The 21,441-nt window shown below is 47.4% G+C and overlaps 1 protein-coding gene across 3 annotated transcripts in view; it reads right to left on the reverse strand.

The window, feature by feature from the left end:
- The window catches only part of BTBD11 (BTB domain containing 11), a 279,952-nt gene that overhangs the window by 57,575 nt on the left and 200,936 nt on the right, over positions 1–21,441 (reverse strand). For 2 of the 3 annotated variants that reach the window (XM_023509452.1, XM_003783273.2), the window contains exon 4: positions 2,200–2,352. In XM_023509452.1, the coding sequence (XP_023365220.1) occupies positions 2,200–2,352 (153 nt within the window). Of the gene's footprint in view, positions 1–2,199; positions 2,353–2,482; positions 2,587–21,441 lie in introns of those variants that run through there. The other variant, XM_012814197.1, reaches the window with a different exon arrangement.

Genomic DNA, 21,441 nt, shown 5'->3' on the forward strand with positions numbered 1-21,441 from the left:
TACATGCTAATCACTGTGCATATCCAGGTTTGAGATCGGGCTTACAACTCTCACTGTTTATGTCAGTGGTTCTCAACCTTCCTAATGCTGTGGCCCTTTAATACAGTTCCTGTGGGTGGTGACCCACAGGCTGAGAACTGCTGCTCTATGTGATGTTGGGAGAGTTGCCTGATCTTGGTGAATCTTGATTTCCTCCTCTGTAAAATGGGGCAGCACTACTTTTCTGGATAACAGTATTCATATTGCTATAAAGCAACACCTAAGTAGGAGGCTCCATTATTACTCCAAGGATAGTAGAGACTTGGGGATTCTAGCTAAAAATAACCACTTTGCGGGCCTTTATCTCCTCCTTGTGGGCACTGTTTGTATAGATGCTTCATGTTCACAACCCCACTTTGTGCTCACACCAGTCTCTGAGGGGGGCTGCTATTAGAAGTTTCATGTTATTCCTGGGAAAACCAAGGCCCAGGGAGGTTACCTAGCTTGCCCAAGGTTGCCCAGCCAGTTAACTAACCATGATGGGATGTGGAACCCCGGCGATGGGAACTGTGAAGCTGTGGGGTTTCCCCGGGGTCTGGCAAACAAGGAACACTTTGTCAGTCAGCATGAAGAAAACAGCTTACCTTCTCCACCACCCAGCAGTCCCAGGCTTACTGCAACAAGGAGCGCAGGAGCTGCAAAGGCATCCCGGGTTGGAGCTGGGGACAGTGAGCAGGAGTGGTGCTAGTGAGCCTGCGGGTAGGGAGTCCCCCCTAGGAAACAGGAGGCAGGAGAGTCCAGTGGGCAGAGGCTGGGCTATGGAGTAGGAGCCACAAGGATCTCTTCCCTGGCATCTCCACCTACAAGCAGTCCCACCAATGGCTTCCTAATCTGTAAAATGGGAAGATGAGGCTCACCTCACCAGGCTGCTGCAGAGATTCAAGGAGACAAGTGATGAACGCAAATCTCTTGTTGCAACTGATAACTGGCATGGAGTGGGCGTTCAGTAAATGGCCGGTTCCTATTCTTTCCCTGGGATCTACTGTCATTCCAGGTGACAAGATACAAGGCCTGCTGGCACAGCCAGAAACTGCCTAATCAGCAATCTGAAGGCAGCAAGTTCAGTGGTTAGAACCCTGAGTCCAGGTCTCTAGTTTGCCTGAATTCATACCCAGACTCTACCATTTACTAGCCCTGTGACCTTGGGTGTGTTACTTAACCTATCTGTGCCCCAGTTTCCTTATATTTGAAGCAAACATTCTAACAGCACCCACTTCGGAGGGGTGGGGAATATTAGATATTAATCCATGGAGCTCAATTAGAATGGTGCCCAGCATATAGTAAACATTCAACAAATGCCAGCAGCCATGATTCTGACCAGCCCCTGTGTGTTCTTGGGCTAAAGGGCAGCTCTGGGCCTTCAGTGGGCTGTTCTACACAGTAAGCCCTCTATTTCCCGGCAGAACCCCAGTCAGATCCTGGAAAGACGGCAATCTCTGCAGCCTGGCTGGGACTGAGTCAGATGAACTGTGGAGGGAGGGCAGTTTCCTACCTGGAGGGTGGGAGGGATTTGAAAAGGATGACGATGACACCTGGAGAACAGCTGGGGTGGCGGTTGGTGTCAGGAAAGTGCATTTTCTCATATACACACACCCTGCTGGTTTCCACGCTTTTTGCAAGTAGAGGCAGGTTATGACTCATTTGAGTGAATGGGCTGTTTCATTTCTGAACGACCCCTGAGTACTTCCCACCTTGATGGAGGGGAGCCCTGGACACAGGCGTCCCGACATGCGGGGGGGGGGGGGGCACTCCATTCTCCCGCTTGTGATAGGGCAGAGGCGCTCTCTTGCCCAGCTAGAGATCTTATTGTTCAAGGTTTGCTTAGAAAACTACGGGAAACGTATTTTACTGGGATGGGGGGAGGGCTGGGAAGAGGGGGAGAGAATGCGAATGAGAAAAGGAAGGAAATGAACAGAGAACAGCTCAGGCGCAGACACACCCATATCCTGTAATCTAAGAATCTCCGAGCCTGGCTGCCGTCTGCTTTCATCCCTGGAACTCCTGGGACCTGCTCGTGGTTAAGCCCACGTCTGCCGTTTAAAGCAAGGGGACGCCACCGTGGTGCGCCAGGCGCCTGCCGCCCGCAGGCTCTGATTGGAGCGGTGGATGGCTGCAGCCCCGAGCCCGCCCCACCCGCCCCGGCGCGTCCCCGGCCCCTACCTGAGCTGGCGCGGCTCGCAGTCCACGCCGGGCAGCAGCAGCCGGGCCGCCTGGCGGACGTCGTCGCTGTCCATGGAGAAGCTGCGGCGGTGGCCGGCGTGCGCCACGGCCACCCGGATCCACTCCATCAGCGGCGGCAGCTCGAGGAAGGGCCTGCAGCGGGCGGGGGATGCGAGTCGTGCTGTGAGGGTGGCGCTCGGGGCTTCCGGCCCGGCCCCACCCTCTGCTTGTGGACCCTCCACCCCCACCCATCCACCCACCCCACTTTCCCTGGAGACCATGCCTCGGAATCCCGCAGAAGTCGTGGGGGAGCCTCTGGAGACATCCCGACCTCACCGGTGACCCCGGGACAGGCTCTCTTGAATCTTTGGGCCTCAGTTTCCTCATCTGTAACACCACGATAGTGTGACTATGAAAAGATTTTGGGTAAATATCCTGCGAATATTCCTCGCAGCGATCATGTGAACACACAGTGATGACTCACTTAAAGCGCCAAGCACAGGGGCTGGAGCGGTGGAAAACCAGTAACTTCTGATATTATTACTTCCTGGGGCTCCTTCGTTTGGGGCTCAAACCCAGGTGTCCTTTAACGTCCCCTTTGCACACCCAGCCTGGTTCCTGCCATCCTTCTGGAAAAAGCATAAAGACGGCCAAGTTGACGGTCAGCTTTCCCAGAGAGCCAGGCTGGGCAGGGGCCCGGCAGTGGCAGCCAGCAACGCTGTGCTCTGGGGACCTCCGTCACACCCCTGAAACTCTGAGAGCTCAGTTTCCTCACCTGCTAATGAAATCACCTTATGTTACTACAAGCATTAACCAAGACAATGCCCACAACTGCACGACAACTTTCTAAGTGTAATACATCCTGCCATCTTGCTATTCAGTGATATAAACTCTGTCCTTACATTAGGATTGCTGGGGGAGTTTTTGAAAAATTCTGATTTAATTGGCATAGGGTGGGACTGGACATTAGTAGTTTGCCAATCTCCCCACTTGAGTTTAATGAATTATCCAGAAGGCTTAAAATACAGATTACTGGGCCCCATCTCCAGAGTTTCTGATTCTGCAGATCACGGGAGATCTGTATTTCTAACCAGTTACTGATACTGATGCAGTTGGTCTGGGGACCGCGCTCAAAGATCTGCTACTCTAATCAGGAGAGGGTCGGGACTTATCTGACAGAGGGTGTGAAGAGGTTGAATGCAGATTCCCTGGCCTTATCTCTAAACATGCTGACTGCGTCAAGTCCCAGAGTATAATTTTAATAAGCAGCCCCTAGGATTATGTGTTAGGTGGACCAAGGACCACACTTTGAGAAACGCACTATGTAGATCCAAAAGGTTTCCTACCATTCAGCAGGTGTGAACGAAGCAAGTAAGGTTCCCTGGGCTCAAAACTGAGGGAGGCCGCATTGTGCAAATGGGTGCTGGGCACCTCTGTTGCCCACCCCAGCCCCGCAGCTGCCGTTCAGTCCAGCACAACTGCTATGGTATGGAAAAGAGGGGTACAAGTAGGTGGGGTTACAAGCTGGCAGCCCCTCTGGGGAATGCAGATGTCATGAGCTTCCCACAAAGTTTTCAGTGGCAGGGGCCAGTTCTCCTAGAATAAGCCCAGAGTCAGATCTATTTATCTGATGTTAATAATATTCAACAGCTCAGCCTTTTACATTTGTTTCTGTTACTTTCATTCATGATGTCATCTGAAGGCTTCCGCCCAACCTTCAGGCTAGTCAGGATGATACCCATTTTATAGATCAGAGAATAAGGTTTACCCAGCTTAACTCTCATGCCCTGGATCACAAGGTTAGCAAGCATGAAAGCTGACAGTCAGATCCAAGTTATCCCACTGCAAAGCCTAAGAGCTGTGCCCCCAGGAGATACTGACACGCTCTGGTCCAGCTTCCCAGCGTGCAGCTTGTTACTGAGCCATGCACCTGTTGCCCCAGAGACGCTGATGTGGTCATTGATCCTGGGTGGCACACCTCATTTAGTCCTGCTTATGCAGCTCAGCCTCCCGTCTCTGAGACCTCCACACCCCACTTAATCTTCAAGCCACAGTGCAAGACCACGCCACATGGACCCCTTCCATTGTGGACCTCACCTGCTGGCCCTGCAGGTGCCCTGTTAGGACGTTAAGGTCCACAGGATACAGAACTCAATGCTTTGTTTATGGCTCTGGTCGTAGCCCCAGGATAGTGCCTGGCAGACTTGGGCACTTAATAAATATTTGTACATGACACGGACTAAGATTTACCAATTTCTTACTGGGTGAAACAGATAAAATTGAATTTCTGGACCCATGGACTTCTCAGGGGGAGGCAGACTCCCAGGGAATTTCTGCCTGAATCCGCCTGCTGCTTAGCCTGTCTCCCTCATTCTCTCATTCCCTCCATCACCTAAACTGAATCAGGCACTCAATAAACACACCCTGACTTGAAATTGAATTGGATTCTACTTGGCTCAGGTGAGCAGGACTTATTTTTGTCACTGTGTCTCCAACACGGTTGGAAACCAGGACCAAAGGCTTAGAGAACTCTCCTCTGGGTTGGTTTCAGAGGTTCCCCTCCCCCGCCCCCTACATCATTTCTTTGCTCAGTGGCCCCACAGCACAGCCCACAACCCTAGTCCCCAGGGGGCCGCGTCTCCAACATAGAACTGCCCTTCGGCTGCTGCCTTTAATGTTAGATGCCAAGCAAGGCCCAGGGCATCCAGCCAGCGCCTGGTGAATACTGAGGAGGAGCAGAAAGGGACTCTGCTGCCTTCCAAACAATACCTTTACCAAGGCAGCTGGCAAGCCCCAGAATGAGAAACCTTGAACCCCAGGATTCCAGCCTCTTCTGGAATTTTCTATGTACCTATTCTCTCTTTTCAACATTGCCTTCTTTTCATCACTCTGACCTTAATAGTTTATAAGCTCATGAATTCTTTGCCAGCAACTCATTTAAAAATCTTATCTTGTCTACTCAGAGGGGGAAAAAGAGCATGATTTGTGATATTTTCTTTGGAGTGGAGCTGGGAAAGGATTCTAGGGCCTTGTGCCAAGGAGAGGGTAGAAGATGCTGAGGAGAAAAATATGGCATCCTCCTCCTATATTTTTTGAGAAAACAATGTTCCCCTGGCGGCCTATTTTATGCTGAAGTTGTTTATGGTGATTAAAGGCTAGAAGAAGCTTGAGGGGCTCACGGTTTAGTGAAATGGTTCTTAGGCTTTGTTGAACACCAGAATCAGGTAAGAGTCTTGTTAAAATGTCAAAGGCTGTGATTTTGGTTCACAGGTCTTGGGGCAGGGCATGGGCATCTGCCTTCTAAATAATCTCTCCTGGGAATTCTGGAGCAAGCCAGGTTTGTTAACCCCTGACTAGGTGTCTTGAGAAGAACAGAAGAGGGAGATGTCAGTGTAAGCAGGACTGTGGTCATGGGACTCATCACCAGCGTGAGGGGAGATGTGTGGGGTGGGCCCAAAGGCTCTGAAGGGAAGAGAAAGCCTGGATGGCCTTCTTGCAGGGTTGAGCCAGCAAGTCAGCTCAGGAAGGCAGTTGAGGCCTGACTGAGATAGAAGATGGAGTGCATTAACAGGTGTGGCCTTTCTCCTAAATGGTGACAAGAGAGCTGGTGATGAGGGTGACCACCCAGGATCAAAGGTTTTGCCATGTGTGATAGCTCACGCCTATAGTCACAGCTAATCAGGAGGCTGAGGCAGGAGGATAGAGCCTAGAAGTTTGAGGCTGCATGTCAGGTGAAAGAATGAGACCCTGTCTCTCTTTAAAAAAAAAAAAAAAGCATTTGGCTGGGAGTTTGGGTACTAAAAGGGATTTAGGGTATGAGGACAAGCCTGCTTTGGGAGTCTGCTGGACTGAATTCCAGTTCTGGATACGCCAGAAAGTAGCTGTGGGATTCTGGTCTATAAATGTTTTGGCCATTAAAGTCTTCATCTGTAAAGCAGGGTGGGTTTGGATCAGATGGTCAGCAAACCTTTTTGTAAAGGGCCAGCTAGTAAGTGTGGCAGGCTTTGTGGGCCATGTGTTCTACTACTTAACTCTACTGTTGTAGTGAAAAAGCAGCCAGAGACAATACACAGTGAATGAACCTGGATGTCTGTTCCAATAAAACTTTATTGGCAAAATCAGATGGTAGAAAAGAGTTCACTGCCACTGGTCTGTTTGGTTTTCTAATTCTTTTGTTTGTTTGTTTTTGTTTTCTTGAGTCAAAGTCTTACTTTATCACCCCTGGTAGAGTGCCATAGCATCATAGCTCACAGCAACCTCAAACTCTTGGGCTCAAGTGATCTTTTTGCCTCAATTTTTGATTTTCAGTAGAGATAGGGTTTCACTCTTGCTCAGGCTAGTCTAAAACTCCTGGGCTCAAGCAATCCACCTGCCTCTGCCTCTCAGAATATTAAGATTACAGGTGTTAGCCATACCCAGCCTGATTTTACTGGAAAATCCAGCTGCCTAGGGTCTTAGGAAGGGTCCAGCTATGGCCCTGGGAAGAGGAGGAGAAGACTTTGAAGGTCCTAGAGATGAGGACACAAAGCATTGGGGAAATTAGAAGGTAGGACCCTCGCACAAAGAGTACCTGGTTGGATTGGGGGCATACTGAGCCATAGGCATATCCAGAAGTACATACGTCTTAAAAGATAAAACCTAAGACCTGGCCATGGTCATCATAACTGATGAAATGTCACCTATTAATGCCACTTACTCCTCTAATGATCATTTAGAGAGCACCCAGATTCCAGGGGCTGGGGACAAGGTAGAGAACAGGACTTACCAGGTCCCCATTCTCACAGAGCCAACAGTCTAAGAGGGAGACAGATAAGATACAAATCAACAAGGAATAAAGCAATGACAAGTGGTGATCAGTGCCAGGGTACTGGGACCGAGAGTAAACAGCTGTGTGAGGAAGTGATAAAACCTCAACCATGTGAAGGACTGGGCCATTTGTAAATGTCTATGTAGGACATTTACAGGCAGCAGGAACAGACTGTGCAAAGGCCCCGTGGTAGAGAAGACCTTGACAACTCACCAAGGGCTTTCACCTGCATCAACTCCTATTCAGCTCTCCAGAGCTGGAGTGGAGACAGGACCCTTGCTATTGGTTAAGGAATAGCCCCCGGAGAAGACAGGGTGTTTTCCCTGGAGCCTATGAATGTTGATGGCACAAAAGACTTTGCGACCAAGGGAAGATTATCCAGGTGGGCCCTAAATGGGTTCTTGTAAGAGGGATAAAGAAAAATGTGACACCGAAGCCAGATGTGCTGCTTCTGGCTTCAGAGATGGGGGAGGGGCCACCAGCTGAGATGTCCAGCTCCATAAGCTGGACAAGGACAAGAAACCCATTCAGAGCCTCCAGGAGAGTAAAGCCCTGCTCACACCTTGATTTCTGCCCAATGAAACTGATTCTGGACTTCTGACCTCCGGAACTGGAAGAGAATAAATGTGCCTTGTTTTAAGCCACCTTGTTTATGGTAATTTGCCACAGCAGCCTCAGGAAATGATCCAGCTCTGAAGCAGGGCACTGAGGGTGAGTTGGAGACGTGGTAAAGAATGTGGAGTGTGGAGCAAGGGCAGCCACAGGCTCTGGATTTCATCTCAGATGCGACACTGCCTTGTTCCTGGGGTCAGAGAGGGTGCCTGTCATTATAGCTCAAATTGTGTTCCCCCAATTCATGAGTTTAAGGCCTAACTCCCAGTTCTCAAACTGTGCTTGCAATTGCAGAGAGAGCCTTTGAAGAGGTAATTAAGTCAAAAGGAGGCCATTAGGGTTGGCCCCGACCTAACAGGGCCTCATAAGGAGAGAAGATGAGGACACACAGAGGTCAGTGTGCACAAAAGGACCACCACGTGAAGAGGCAGCAAGAGGGTGGCCATCTGCAAGGCAAGAGGAGAGGCCTCAGAGGACTCCAACCCTGCCCACAGCTTGATCCAGGACTTCCAGTATCCAGCACAAACAGTGGGAGAAAATAAATTTCTGTGGTTTGAGCCACCTAGTCTGAGGCAGCCCCAAGAAACCAACACACCTGTGGTTTGACTTTCTACAGGACACTTGAGCCAAGGGTCCTTACCCCAAGAAATCCTAATGAGGTTTCAGTCTTCAGGAGAGGGACTTCGAATGGAAGCTCAGACTCTTAAGGGAGCTGGTGGGGTTTGGTTCATTTCCTTCAAACTAGTGACAATACAGGATGAGGTCAAAGCCATTGGAGGCTGTACAGCTCAGTGGTTATGAGCACCAGCTTTGGAGAGAGGCTAACCAGGAATGGATTCCAGTTCCACCTTCTAGCTGTGTGACCTTGAACAAGGTCATGCCTCCGTTCTTTCATTAGGAAAATAGGGATAATACCAGGACTTACTTCAGAGGGTATGTTTGGCTAAATAATGGCCCACCTCAAAGATGTCCACATCCTAATCCCTGAAACCTGCAAATGAATGTTGTCTTATCTGGCGAAATGGACTTTGCACGTGTGGTTAAGAATCGTGAAAAGATTACCTCAAATCATCCACATTGGCCCTAAATGCAATGACAAGGGTCCTTATAAGAGGGAGGCATAGTGGCCAAAGGAGGAAGTAGAGGATGTACAGAAGAAAAAGCTGGAGTAATGAGAGGAAGGGGCCAAGAGCCAGGGCATGCAGGCCACCTCCAGGAGCTGGGGAAAGGCAAGGAGAGGGATTCTTCTCCCCAGAGCCTCTGGAAGGAGCCAGCCCTGCCTTCACCTTGACGTTAGCCCAGTGAGACTGACTTTGGACTTCTGGCCTCCAAAAATGTAAGAAAATAATTTTGTGTTGCTTTAAGCTTCCATGTTTGTGGTCATATTTTTCAGCAGCCGTAGGGAACAAATACTAGAGGGTTATTACAAGAACTGAATAGACCAATGTCTACAGCCTGGTGCTTGGTATCAAGAAAGTGCTCAGGCTCGGCGCCTATAGCTCAACCGGCTAAGGCGCCAGCCACGTACACCTAAGGTGGCGGGTTCGAATCCCCAGCCCGGACCTGCCAAACAACAATGATGGCTGCAACCAAAAAATGGCCGGGCGTTGTGGCGGGCGCCTGTGGTCCCAGCTACTTGGGAGGCAGAGGCAGGAGACTCGCTTGAGCCCAGGAGTTGGAGGTTGCTATGAGCTGTGATGCCACGGCACTCTACCCAGGGGGACAGCTTGAGGCTCTGTCTCAAAAAAAAAAAAAAAGAAAGTGCTCAATAAATGGCAGTTGTCACGATCATCATCACCAAGACTCTCTTTAGCATCACTCAACTTTTTCTCTGCCAGATGGAGGAAAAGGCCTTGCTACCCAGGGTGCCATGGAGGGATGTTCCTGCCTTTTCAAATAGAGGCAAACCTTCTGCAGTTGCTTAGACTCTCCTGTAAACACTGTGTGGCCTTGACTTTTCATCTTTGCCATTTGTATAGCGTTTCTCAGGATAGAGAGAAATTTAGATGTCTGACTGTGGTTTAGGAAGCTCCTAATTCCAGAGATGCAAGAAAAGCAGCTAAATTGATAGTAGACAATATCCAGTTCTGGTTTCTATAGCAATATCATTGTAATTTCACTGTATCTGTGGGCACCAAGGCCAGGAGGATGGCAAAGGGACACAAAGTGGCCACTCTGGTTACTATAGCAACAGCCCTACTGTGCAGGGTGTGGTCAGATTGCGCCCTGGTGAGGGGCCTGCCCAGAGTGGGAGGGGCCAATAGAAGTGCTCAGGGTGAGTGCCTCTTAAATATTAATGTGCATTTGAATTGCCTGGGATCTTGTTAAAATGCAGATTCCGATTCAGAGGGTCTGGGGCAGGGCCTGAGATTCTCCCTATCCGATGAGCTACCAGGGGACCATGTCATTGCTGGGTGCTGAGCAACCGGGGCCCCTGGGGAGCATCATGACTCAAACCAGGAATCAGTCAAGGTGAATTCTATTACTGTGTTTAAGGGGGAGAAAGAGAGGCCAGACATGGAAGAGCTTTAAGAGGGGTGAGGGCCCAGGAGACACTGGAAGGAATTGGGCTGGTACATCAGATTGGCTGGGCCTAGTTCATGGGCAAGCTGCAGGCGAGGCTGGGAAAGCTGGTGTCTGGTGGTTTCATCTTTTATCACAGAGGTAGGTTCAGCGTTCACCAGGATTCTCCTTCAGTCTTCCAACGATCATGAAATCCTTCTGTCTTGGGCAGCTGGTTCTGAATCAAGCATTGTCTGAAGAGTACTTTAAATTCATGACAGTGTTTGAATCATCCTGGGAGTGTAAACATTTAAAAAACACACCTTGTGATGGTAATTTTAGAGATCTACTTGGCTAGGTCACAGCATCCACAGCTTATTTGGATGTTGCTGTGAGGGTATATTTTTAGATAAGATTGATATTTAAATCAGTAGACTTTGCGTAAAGCGGGTTGGTTGCCCTCCATAATGTGGGTGGGCCTCACCCAATAAGTTGGAAGAATTAAGAGAACAAAAGGACTGAAAGAAAAGGGAATTCTACCAGCCAAATACCTCTGGGCAATTCCCTGGGTCTCCAGCCTGCTGGCCTACCCTGCTGACTGTGAACTTGCCTGCATCCGAAATCACATAAGCCAATTCCTTAAATTAAATCTCTGTGTGTGTACATAAAAAATGTATTAGTCAGGGTTCTCCCCCGAGAAACAAAGCCAATAGCACATGTGTGTGTCAATCTGTCTGTCCATCCATCCAATCTATCTTTCTGTCTTCCAACACACAGACACACTCCATTGGCTCTGACTCAGAACCTGGACTGATATCCCTGTACAGTGGGATTTAACTGGCCTGTAGAGATACAGCCTCCCCTTTCTACCATTGATTCTACCCCCTTCACCATCCTAGACAAGTGGCCAGGCAGGGAGGAAGCTCCAGGTGCGGGATTACATGGGGACAACTTCCCAACATCCCGTATGTACAGACACATGGCTTGGGAGCCACAACACAAAGGCATCATGGGTAAGGTCAATGCTTTTAGGGAAAAGTAAGCCATTTTGTAGCAAAAGGATGAGTCTTTTCCAGTATGAAAGTCAGCCCTATTTATGGGCGATTATATAAATTGCCTGATACTGGGCAGGTGGCAGAGGGCCCTGGTGAGGAGGTGATTTCTGCTGGTGATGGCCTGACTATGATAGTGCATGTGACTGAGTTTGGAACCTTTTGTGGCTCTCATGTCACACATTCCAAGGAAAGTGATTTAGAGGCCTGAAGGGCCTATACAAAGAGCTCAGGTACAAGCAGGCAAGGTAGAGTGAGCAAAAGCTTGGTATTATGCCAATACCAAGCTCCACCTGCCTGCAAAGGACAGCACAAGCCCCAGCCTTCATCCTCCCTCCCCATCCCTGAGAAGAACATCCCTCCCATCCTCTCCCTGGGGCTGTGGCTCCATCACTTAGTTCCCTGCAGTCCCATAACTTCAACCTCTATCTCCTCTCTGGATCTTTCCTGTCAGCAATGAACATGCTCCTGTCTTTCACAATTTCAACAGGATGGGAGCAACAGTATGAGAATTCACAGTTCTCCTAGAGCCTCATTCTATATATTCCAGCAAGTTGTCCATCTTTGGGAGCCTCCAGATCACCTGGGGAGCTAGTGACATTTCCCATTTCTGGGTCTGTGCCCATGTGCTAGGTATATTTGTTTCCTATGGCCTCAAACTTGGTGCCTTAAAACAGCAAAAACTTATTTTCTCTCAGTTCTGGAGGCCCAGAAGTCCCAAAATCAAGGTGTTGTCAGGGCCTCTCTCCTCTTCACCCTGAGGTCTTAGGGGAGAGTCCACTTCTTGCCTCTCCCCGCTTTGGGAGGTTGCTAGCATCCCTTGGCTTGTGGCTACATCACTCTAATCCTGCATCTGTCTTCACATCACCTTCTCTTTTGGGTATGTTCAATCTTCATCTCTCTTATAAGGACACTTGTGACTAGATTTAGGGACCACTTAGAAAATCTCCCCATGTCGAGATCCTTAACTGAATCACATCTGCAAAGACTCTGTTTCTCTATAAAATAACATTTATAAGTTCTGGGGATTAGGACTTTGTATCTTTGGGACTGTTTATCCTTCAGCCGACTGCACTTGGCATCTGTATCTTATCTATTCTCTGAAGGCATTTTCTGACACCCACCAGAGGCTGAGGCCCTCGGGTCCTGGGAGTGCTGGCTCTGAGCTGCAGGGTGCTCCGTAGGTCAATGTCCTTTGTCACACGCAAGGTGGACACCAGCAGGCCAGCCTGTGCCTCTCCTCTCTAGGCTGTTGGTTGTGCCCCACTTGGCTTAGGGACACAGAGGCCTTTGTGGTGGGAACCTGATCTCAAATGGGGTGGGATGATGATAGGGCCCAGGATATACATGGCCCAGGGAGGAAAGCTGCAGCTTCAGAAGTGGGAAAGCCATAGCTTCTGTGCAAGGCTGCAACATTGGGCACAAAGAAATAAACACCCGGGAGGCAGCAGAGTCTACACTGCTTCCTGTCCTAGAAGAAGTGGTTCCAGAAGCCTAAAAAGGCAGGGTCTACCCTGGTCAAGTCTAAGAGGCAAAGGTTGCAAGGGGACCTGCCAGGTCACATGGGCCTGTCTCTGTCTCCAAAAGGATTATCATTAGAAGTCTGCAAAATGCAGCATGTGGCCTTGCAGGGGAGACCCACCACGTCTTCAATTCTGGTGCTGATGTGGTGGAGAGAGAATGTTCCCAGAAGTCATTTGAGTCCAGGCTCCATCACTTGCTAGCTGTGAGACCTTGGGCAACTGACTTAATCTCTCTGTGCCTTACGTAAGTAAAAGAGAGGAATCCACCCTGCAGGACTATAGTGCAGAGTAAGGGAGAGAAATTCTGTAGGGCGCTTAGCATATAGTAAATGTTCAATCAAGTTAGCTACTACTGAGAGCTCATTACATGCAGGGCATGGCTCTGAGCATTCTTTTTTCATCAGCTCTTTTAATAATGACAAGAACCCTAAAGTGAGTAATATTATTGTCCTCATTCTACAGTTGATGAAATTGAGGCAGAGAGGTTATCTAACTTACCTAAGGGCACGCAGTTATAAGCAGCAGCACTGTGATATACACACAGGCAGCTGGGCTCGGAACAGAGCTATTAGCCATGCATTATATCATCTCTGGGCAGAGCCTACAGCATGTGCAAAGGTCCAGAGGCAGGTTGGGGGCTGGTGCTCTGGAAGCACTAAGATTGGTGTGACTGGAGCTGAGATAGAGGAAGGAACAATGGAAGGAGGTGGACTTTGAGAATAAAATTTTAAGTTCCCAATACTTAAATCTTCCTCAGTTAGAACTGTAGTTGAACAATACCAAATCAGAAAAGTATTTGAAAAGAAACATCAAGAATGGTTGACAAAAATACCTCTGAGAATGTAAAATAGTTTAAGTTAGCCATAATCTTTTGTTTAGAAAGTTAACAAAGAATATTTTTATACTGTTGCAGAGACTGCTGTGTATCCCTCTGTATGTGTCTTCTCTTCTTCCTTAGGAATAAAATCCCAAATCTACAGTTGGGCTCATGATTGCCTGGCATACAGAGTGGGTTTTTTTTTTTTTTTTAAGCTTCTCTTGCACCTGAGAGACTGGTTCTTAGGATGAGGTATGAGCAGACATCTCTTGTGATACTTCCAGGAAGAGCCCTAAAGGGAAGAGACTCAACCTTCTCTCGTGTTCCTTTATTCTGCAGGAAGAATGTGAAGATGATGGCTGGCACACAGCAGCCAAACTGGGCCAAGAGGTGGAAAGGACGTGTTGAAGAAGGCAGGACAAAAAGATAGAAGGACTTGGATTTTTAACAATTCTTTAAGTGGCCATACTTGCCCCAGATTTTTATTTCCAGACTTTGTTTATGTGAGAAATAAATTTTTATCGTGTTTAAACACCTGCTATTTGGGTTTTTTTTTTTAATCACATATAGCTCAATCTAATTCTGAGTGACACTTATATAACAGTTAAGTTAAATCTCTATTTATCTTTTACTGTGTCACCACGGATTTGAATTTCATTCCATTTACCAAAAAAGGATAAAAGTCTTCTCTTTTCTTTTCTTTCTTTTCTTTTTTTTTTTTTTTTGAGACAGAGTCTTACTATGTCATCCTCAGTAGAGTGCCATGGCATCACAGCTTACAGCAACCTCAAATTCTTGGGCTTAAGCGATTCTCTTAGCCTCCCAATTAGCTGGGACTACAGGTGCCTGCCACAACACCCGGCTATATTTTTGGTTGCAGTTGTCATTGGTTTTTTTTGTTTTTTTGAGACAGAGCCTCAAGCTGTCCCTAGAGTGCCATGGCTTCACTGCTCACAGCAACCTCTAACTCCCGGGCTCAAGTGAGTCTCCTGCCTCAGCCTCCCAAGTAGCTGGGACCACAGGCGCCTGCCACAATGCCCAGCTATTTTTGGTTGCAGCCATTATTGTTGTTTGGCGGGCTCAGGCTGGATTAGAACCCGCCACCTTAGGTGTATGTGGCTGGCGCCTTAGCCACTTGAGCCACAGGCGCTGAGCCACAGTTGTCATTGTTATTTAGCAGGCCCAGGCTGGGTTGGAACCTGCCAGCCTCGGTGTATGTGGCTAGCGCCCTATTCACTGACCTACGGGCGCCGCCAAAAGTCTTATCTTTTAGAAGTTATCTTCGAAGCACTATAAACTTGTAACCTTAAGATTCTATATTTGTTTAGGAAAGTACATTTGTGAAAATATTTGTTACAGTAAATTGTGTTTGTTTATCTAAACGTGCCACCTATGTCACAGAGAGTTGAATTTGTTCATTGACCTTGTAAAAATTCACCGACAATGCCTTTGAAATTGTCATAATTAACCCAACGAATAAAAATAATAATTCAGATGCCTGCTTTGCGTAGGAAGATGAAACAAATATACAAAATAACATGCTCAGAATCTGGCTCCCGGAGTAGGATCTGATCTATCAGGTCTTTGCTTTACCACATCCCTGCCCCAGGGTCTCCTGACCCGTGCAGCAAAAGTCAAACATATCTAAGTCTTTGTCCTTGCAAAAGTTCACTTGAGAGGACATGCTTTAAATCAAAAATGAACAGATCAATTCTAAAACACAGGCAGCATCTCTTTCCTCCATAACCCAAACCAGAAGGGAATTGGAAGGAAAGGCTGAGCATGGTCTAGAACTTCCCCCAGGCTGTCTTTGGCGTCCTTGACACTGAGCTGTGGCTTTGAGAAAATGATAATCTAGTTCCCTTGTAATAACCTTTTTGAACTAACATTACCCTGCATTTGGTGATATGATAGGATGGGTTAAACCTATACCCTACCCTTGATCAATCAGAACTATTAAACTTATTAAAGCACAGACTTAAAAAGCTGATTCCCAGAGCTTCCCAGGCTCTGCTATTAACCAGCTGTGTGAGTTGGCATCAGCCCCACTCCTCTGAACCTTTATCTTCAAAGGTGACATTAGGAGACCCACAGAACCTTCTTTTCTAACTTAAAATAGTAGTGTGAACTTTTGAGAAAAAAGAAATAACAAATATATTGATAAAAGTAAGTTAGAGGGAAAAACCCATGAGGCAGTTTCTAATAGAACTTACTGTCCAGTAGAACTTTCTGCTGTGATGGAAACATTCTGTGCTGTCCAGTATGGTAGCCACTCGCCTCGTGTGGCTCCTGAGCGCTTGAAACTTGAGTGTGGTGAGTGGGGAACTAACATTTTAATTAATTTAACCTTAAATAGCCTCATGTGGTTAGTCGGTAGTGGGGCTCTATGTGGCTCTATAGGGTGTCTTCTGGGTGAATACAATTTCAGACAAGAATCTTGGCAAAGTGGGGTAGTGGAGAGAGGGCTACAGTGGGTATCAGGCCACCTGAATTTTAGACTTTGTCTTTCCATCGCTACGACCTACATCATCATCATCAGCAGCAGCATGGTTTTATAGCTCTCACCACTTCCTGAGTGCTTACAGGATTCTGGGCTCGATGCAGAATGTTTCAATATATATACGATGTTACATCCCCATTTTACAGATGAGTAAATTAGCAAGATTCAGTAGCTTGCACAGAATATCACTGCTATCGGGGCAGAGACGGGGTTTGATCTCAAGTCTTCCAGAATCCAAAGCCCATGTGCTGATTCATTAGTTGATTGATTCTCCAAAGCCCAGTGAGACACTTGACCAAGTCACTAAGCATTGAGATAAAGTCACATACCACCCAAAGACAGGGATATGTTCTGAGAAAGGCATCACTGGATGATTTCATCATTGTGTGACCACCACAGAGGGTACTTACACAAAATGGATGGTGAAGGTGTGTGTTACATAACTAGGCTATAAGGTAGGGGTCCTCGAACTTTTTAAATAGGGGGCCATCAAACCGTTGGAGGGCTTGACTGAAGGCCCTGGGATGAGTCTGCTGCTAAGCAGGACAGGCAGTGGCGGCAAAAACACCTGGTGGGCCGGATAAATGTCCTAGACGGGCTGCATGTGGCCTGCGGGCTATAGTTTGAGGATGCCTGCTATAAGGTATAGCCTATAGCTCCTGGACCACAAATCTCTGCAGTGTGTGATTCTGCTGAATACTGTAGGCAAATGAAACACAATGGTCAATGTTTCTGTATCTAAACATGGAAAAGGCACAGTAAAAATACAGTATTAGACCCTCATGGGATCACCATGGTATATTCAGCAAAAGATTATACTTTGGTTTCTCAACTCTGCAATGAGGAGTTTGGGCCATGTGAACTCCAAGTTCACTTGAGTAGAGAAAGTCATGATTTCAGTATGTGCCCCTAAGGAGGGCACTTTTATATAATTCATGCTGCTGCCACATGACATAGAAAGACCCCGACTGCACTGAGCACAGTTCAAATGATTTCTCTATCCCTTGGCTTGGTGATAGATTGTTTAAAAGTTTCCCAGATGATTCAGGTCTCCAGAAAGGTCTAAGAGTATTCGCCCTGGGCTGAACTAAAGTCAGAAAAAAATCTTCTGCGAATAGTTTTTTGTTAAAGAGTATGGGTGTGTGTCTGTGTTTAAATGAGATAATCAGATCTATTAATATGTAATGTCTGCTTCCCTTTTTGTCTTGGCTGCCGGGAAACTCAAAGTGAGATTTTGTGCTCTGTTGCAGTAACAAATTCTAGGAGAGGTTTTCTGGTATCGTGGTCTTCCTTCTTCATAATGCCACGTTTTGTATTGTGATCTTTGTTCTGTTATAATTAACACTTTGAGTCTAGCTCAAGTCCCTTTCAGAGTTAGATGGGTGACATATGATGAATAAACAAATGCCAGTTCCAGATTGCAGCAAAGGCCCAAGAAAACTGAGATAATCTAAAAATAGAGTGTCACTAGATAGAATGAGAGGGCTCTGTTAAAAAGGTAGGGGATAGAAATAGGATAGAATTTCCCAGTAAAAGGGAAAATAAAAAAGGAACACAGAGAAAGAAAGAGAAAAATTTCCAGGAGATGTAAAAATCAAGGAAGAGATGAGGGGAGCACAAGAGGCAGCCTTGGTGCCGGCACGAAACAGCCATTTAGCCATTGAGCAGATTTATGAGATCTCTACGTGCATGAAAAGAAAACACATGTGCAATTTACTTCTCAGACTAAACGTTACCCATTTTAGATTTTGCTGAACCTGGAGGTGAGGGATGACAGAAACCAGGGAGGAAGCTTGTGATTTTAATAAAAATCAGAAGGGCCACTTCTTAAACTGGGCTTTGTGTATCTAGGGAAGACTCTGAACAGGTCAGTCCCCTGGGACAGCTCACTCCATTGACACGAACGGAAGATTCAGGTGTGAGTAGCTGGGCAGGTGCGAAGGGGACTTGGTGTGCCCTACCCACCTACCACGACCTGTCTAATTCCTCTCCCCCAGGGAGGGGGAGTAACTGCCAACCTGGGGGTGAGTGGAAAGTCCATGACCGGAGGAGAGCAAAGACGATCTCATTAAGGGATGGAGTCGACAGCGGGGGGAGTGTCTGGATTTGGCTGGTGTGCAGGAGTTGGGGACTGGGTACAAGGTGCGTGGGTAAGGCACAGATGTCACCTAATCTTTGGACACCTCTTTCATTTAAAGGGTAAGGATAATGGAGGAGAAATGAAGTAACAGGGGTGGAAATGCAAACATCCAGGCATCATGTATAGCTGGCACGTACATATAGTCAGCATTGTTACGGATTCAAACATTAGGTTCTGAAAAAATAATTAGCTAACAAAGACGCTGTCTTGAACTTCCAGGCACAAATGTGCAATACTGCGAGTTGCCTAAAGGGGGGGCGCCTGCACACGTGCTCAGCGCACAGGCTTGGATCTGACTGCTCTTCCCATCCTGCTTCCAGCTTGCCAGTCTCTGTCTTGCTATGTATTTCACATCACTGTGTCAGGTCCAAGTTGAAACTTTGCTTTGCTGAAATTTGACTGTACACACCCACCACATTCCTCTACCTTCCTAGGCACACCCATTCCCAGTATCCTTCTGGCACACATACCTTTCTTCCCAGGCATGGACACCGTGGGGCACCTCCTACATTCAGCTTGCCCCAGGGTTACTAGCTGGAGCCAGGCCTGGGCACTGGGCTATACAGACCTCACTTTCCTCTTCTGGAACAGCCCAGGAAGCAAGGCAAAGCCAAACGTACATCATGACAATGCTTGAGTGTCGAGTCTCCTGACTGAGGGTGCCTGGAAAGCAGTTTCCATGCTATTCACTGTGGGCTCCACCCCCTGCTTTAATAAGGACAGGTTACTTCATAGGAGTCGGGGCTGAGTACGTGTTTGTCAAGTTAAACTGATGGCCGCTACCAAGAGTGGAGGCTCTGGAGCCAGATGGCTTTGGGTTTTAATCATGGTGCTGCCAAATAATTGGGTCAATGACCAAATTTCAGTGAGCCACACGGCCAGTGAGCCCCAGTTCCAATCTGGAAATGGGGTAACACACGCCCTGCAGGCATGCCTGGTGCGCAAAAGGTGCTCAGTAAGTTATAGCTGTTTTTAAACAGTGACAGTTTGCATTCCATTTAGGAACTGAACTGGTTCTGGAAGCCCCAAAGAGCAAAAGTAATAGTGGTAGTAGCTCCAGGGAGTCTCTGCTTTGGGAAACCAGGAGGGATGACTTAGGGCCGGCATCTTGGCTGGGCAGCCCTTGGGAAGGATGTTGGAAAGGAGATTCAAACATACAATGAGTGGTGGGACTAGATGATATTTGGAGTCCCTCCCAAGCCTAACTCTCTAACACTAAATTTAACTGACTGGTGGCTGGGTGTGGTGGCTCGCCCCTGTAATCCTAGTGCTCTGAGAGGCTGAGGCAGGATGATCACTTGAGACCAGCCTAGGCAACAGTGAGACGCCCACCTCTACAAAAATCAGAAAAATTAGCCAGGGGTGGTGGTGCATGCCTATAGTTCCAGCTCTTTGCAAGGCTAAGGCAAGTTTCACTTGAGCCCAGAAGTTAGGCCATAGCGAGCTCTGCTGACACCACTGTGCTGTAGCCTGCTAACAGAGTAAGACCCTGAGCGAGTCCCAAATACATACAGTTAACTTACTGGCTATACTTAAACAATCTACAAGGCTGGGCTAGTTCCAGAATATATAGTTCTACACAATATAGAGACGCATTTTAAGATCAGATCATTGCATTATCTTCATAATAACTTCCTGATTCTAGTTTCTCCCATTCAATCCTTTCACATTGCCGCCAGGACAGAGGCACTACCCTGTAAACCAGGTCATCTGATCTAAGCACACCTTTCTTAGCCTGGCCATTTATTAACTGGCCTTGGCCTCTGGCTTCTTTCTCTCATATTCCCACTCCCCGCCTGTCTAGCTCTAGTGTGCTTTGTCACACCAAGCGACCAGCCATTTCTAGCACACATTGTTTGTCCATCTCTCCCCATCTCGCTGCTGCTGTGGTTTCCTTGCTCTTTCCATCCTCTCCACCCTGGAAAGTTCTACTTATCTGTCCAGATACTGAGCAAGTGTCACCTCCTCTGGGCAGTGCCCTCCGAGAGCGCCCCACACCCACCCTACACTCAGTCAATTGACCCCTCCACCTTCAAAGCGTTCTGTGTACAGTTCCCGATACCATTTTTATCCTGTTGCTATTATCATTTCTGTCTCCCACCACCCCAACCACACTGTAGAGGGTGTGAATCTTTCTGTCCTCCAGACTTGCACCTGGGAGCCCTCATCACTACTCCAGGCGACATTTTATGTTAATTTCCTGGGTTGTTCTGTCTCCTCTGCCAGACCGTCAGCTTCATGAGGGCAGGGACTCATCCTGCAGTCTGCTATAGCCCCAGCGTTAGAAACAGTGCTGGTACTTTGTGGGACCTCAATCGACTTTCTTTGAGTGAATGAATGAATGTTTGTTAAGGGAAGCGACGAACGTACAGGATAATTGAATTCTGTCAAATTGCTTTGCTTAAATTCTGGTGGGTTTCCCACTTTACTCTGGGGAATGGTTCCCTGAAATGTTTATAAAGGCTAAGTCAAATGATAAAAATAGCAAAATGAGCCTTATTTTCAGCTGCATTAAGGGTAGGAATTTCACATAATTTAGACTTAATGAGAACCAGGCTCGGGGAAAAACTATGTTAGGGGTCAGGTCGAGGATCCTGCCAAAGGCCCAGAATAAATCTCAGTGACCCTGAAAGATTTTAGAGTCTCAGAAAAACAAACAAAATGGAAATGTCAGGCTGGCATTAGGACCCTTCTTGTGTTCAGATGCTCCGTCTCCTAGACCTGCCATCACAGGAAGGCCAGCAAAAGTGTTAGCAGCCAAAAGGCTTTTGGAACAATCTACAGGGCTGGGCTAGTTCCAGAACAGGCAGACTCACACATAGACAGGCTTAAAGATGGTTAAATGGGGCTGGTGATCGTGCCCTGGTGCTTGTAGGTGATTAGGGCAGACAGGCTACTACATGGCTCAAAAATTGTTTATAGTCTATACTAAAGTGAAACCTAATCCCAATTTATTTTAGTTCATTTCAACTCAATTTAAATAATTTGATCTAATAAATAATTACTGAGCTTCTCATCCCATATGGAATAGAAATCAAATTCCTTGGCATACTTAAAAAGCCCTGCAGGATCTGACTCCACCCACCTTGGACTTCATCTCCTATCATACTCCCCACTTACTCGGCTGCAGCCTCCTTAGCCTCCTTGCCGGTCCTTGAACATGCCAAGAATGCTTCTGCCCCAGGGCCTTTGCACTTACCATTCTTACTGCCTGGCAAGATCTTTCCTCAGATATCCACATGTCTTGCCTCACTTTCTTTAGGTCTCTGCTCAAATGCTATCTCCTTAG

Source organism: Otolemur garnettii, unplaced genomic scaffold (assembly GCF_000181295.1).
Source record: "Otolemur garnettii isolate 467f Iridium unplaced genomic scaffold, OtoGar3 scaffold00007, whole genome shotgun sequence".
NCBI classification, from domain to species: domain Eukaryota; kingdom Metazoa; phylum Chordata; class Mammalia; order Primates; family Galagidae; genus Otolemur; species Otolemur garnettii.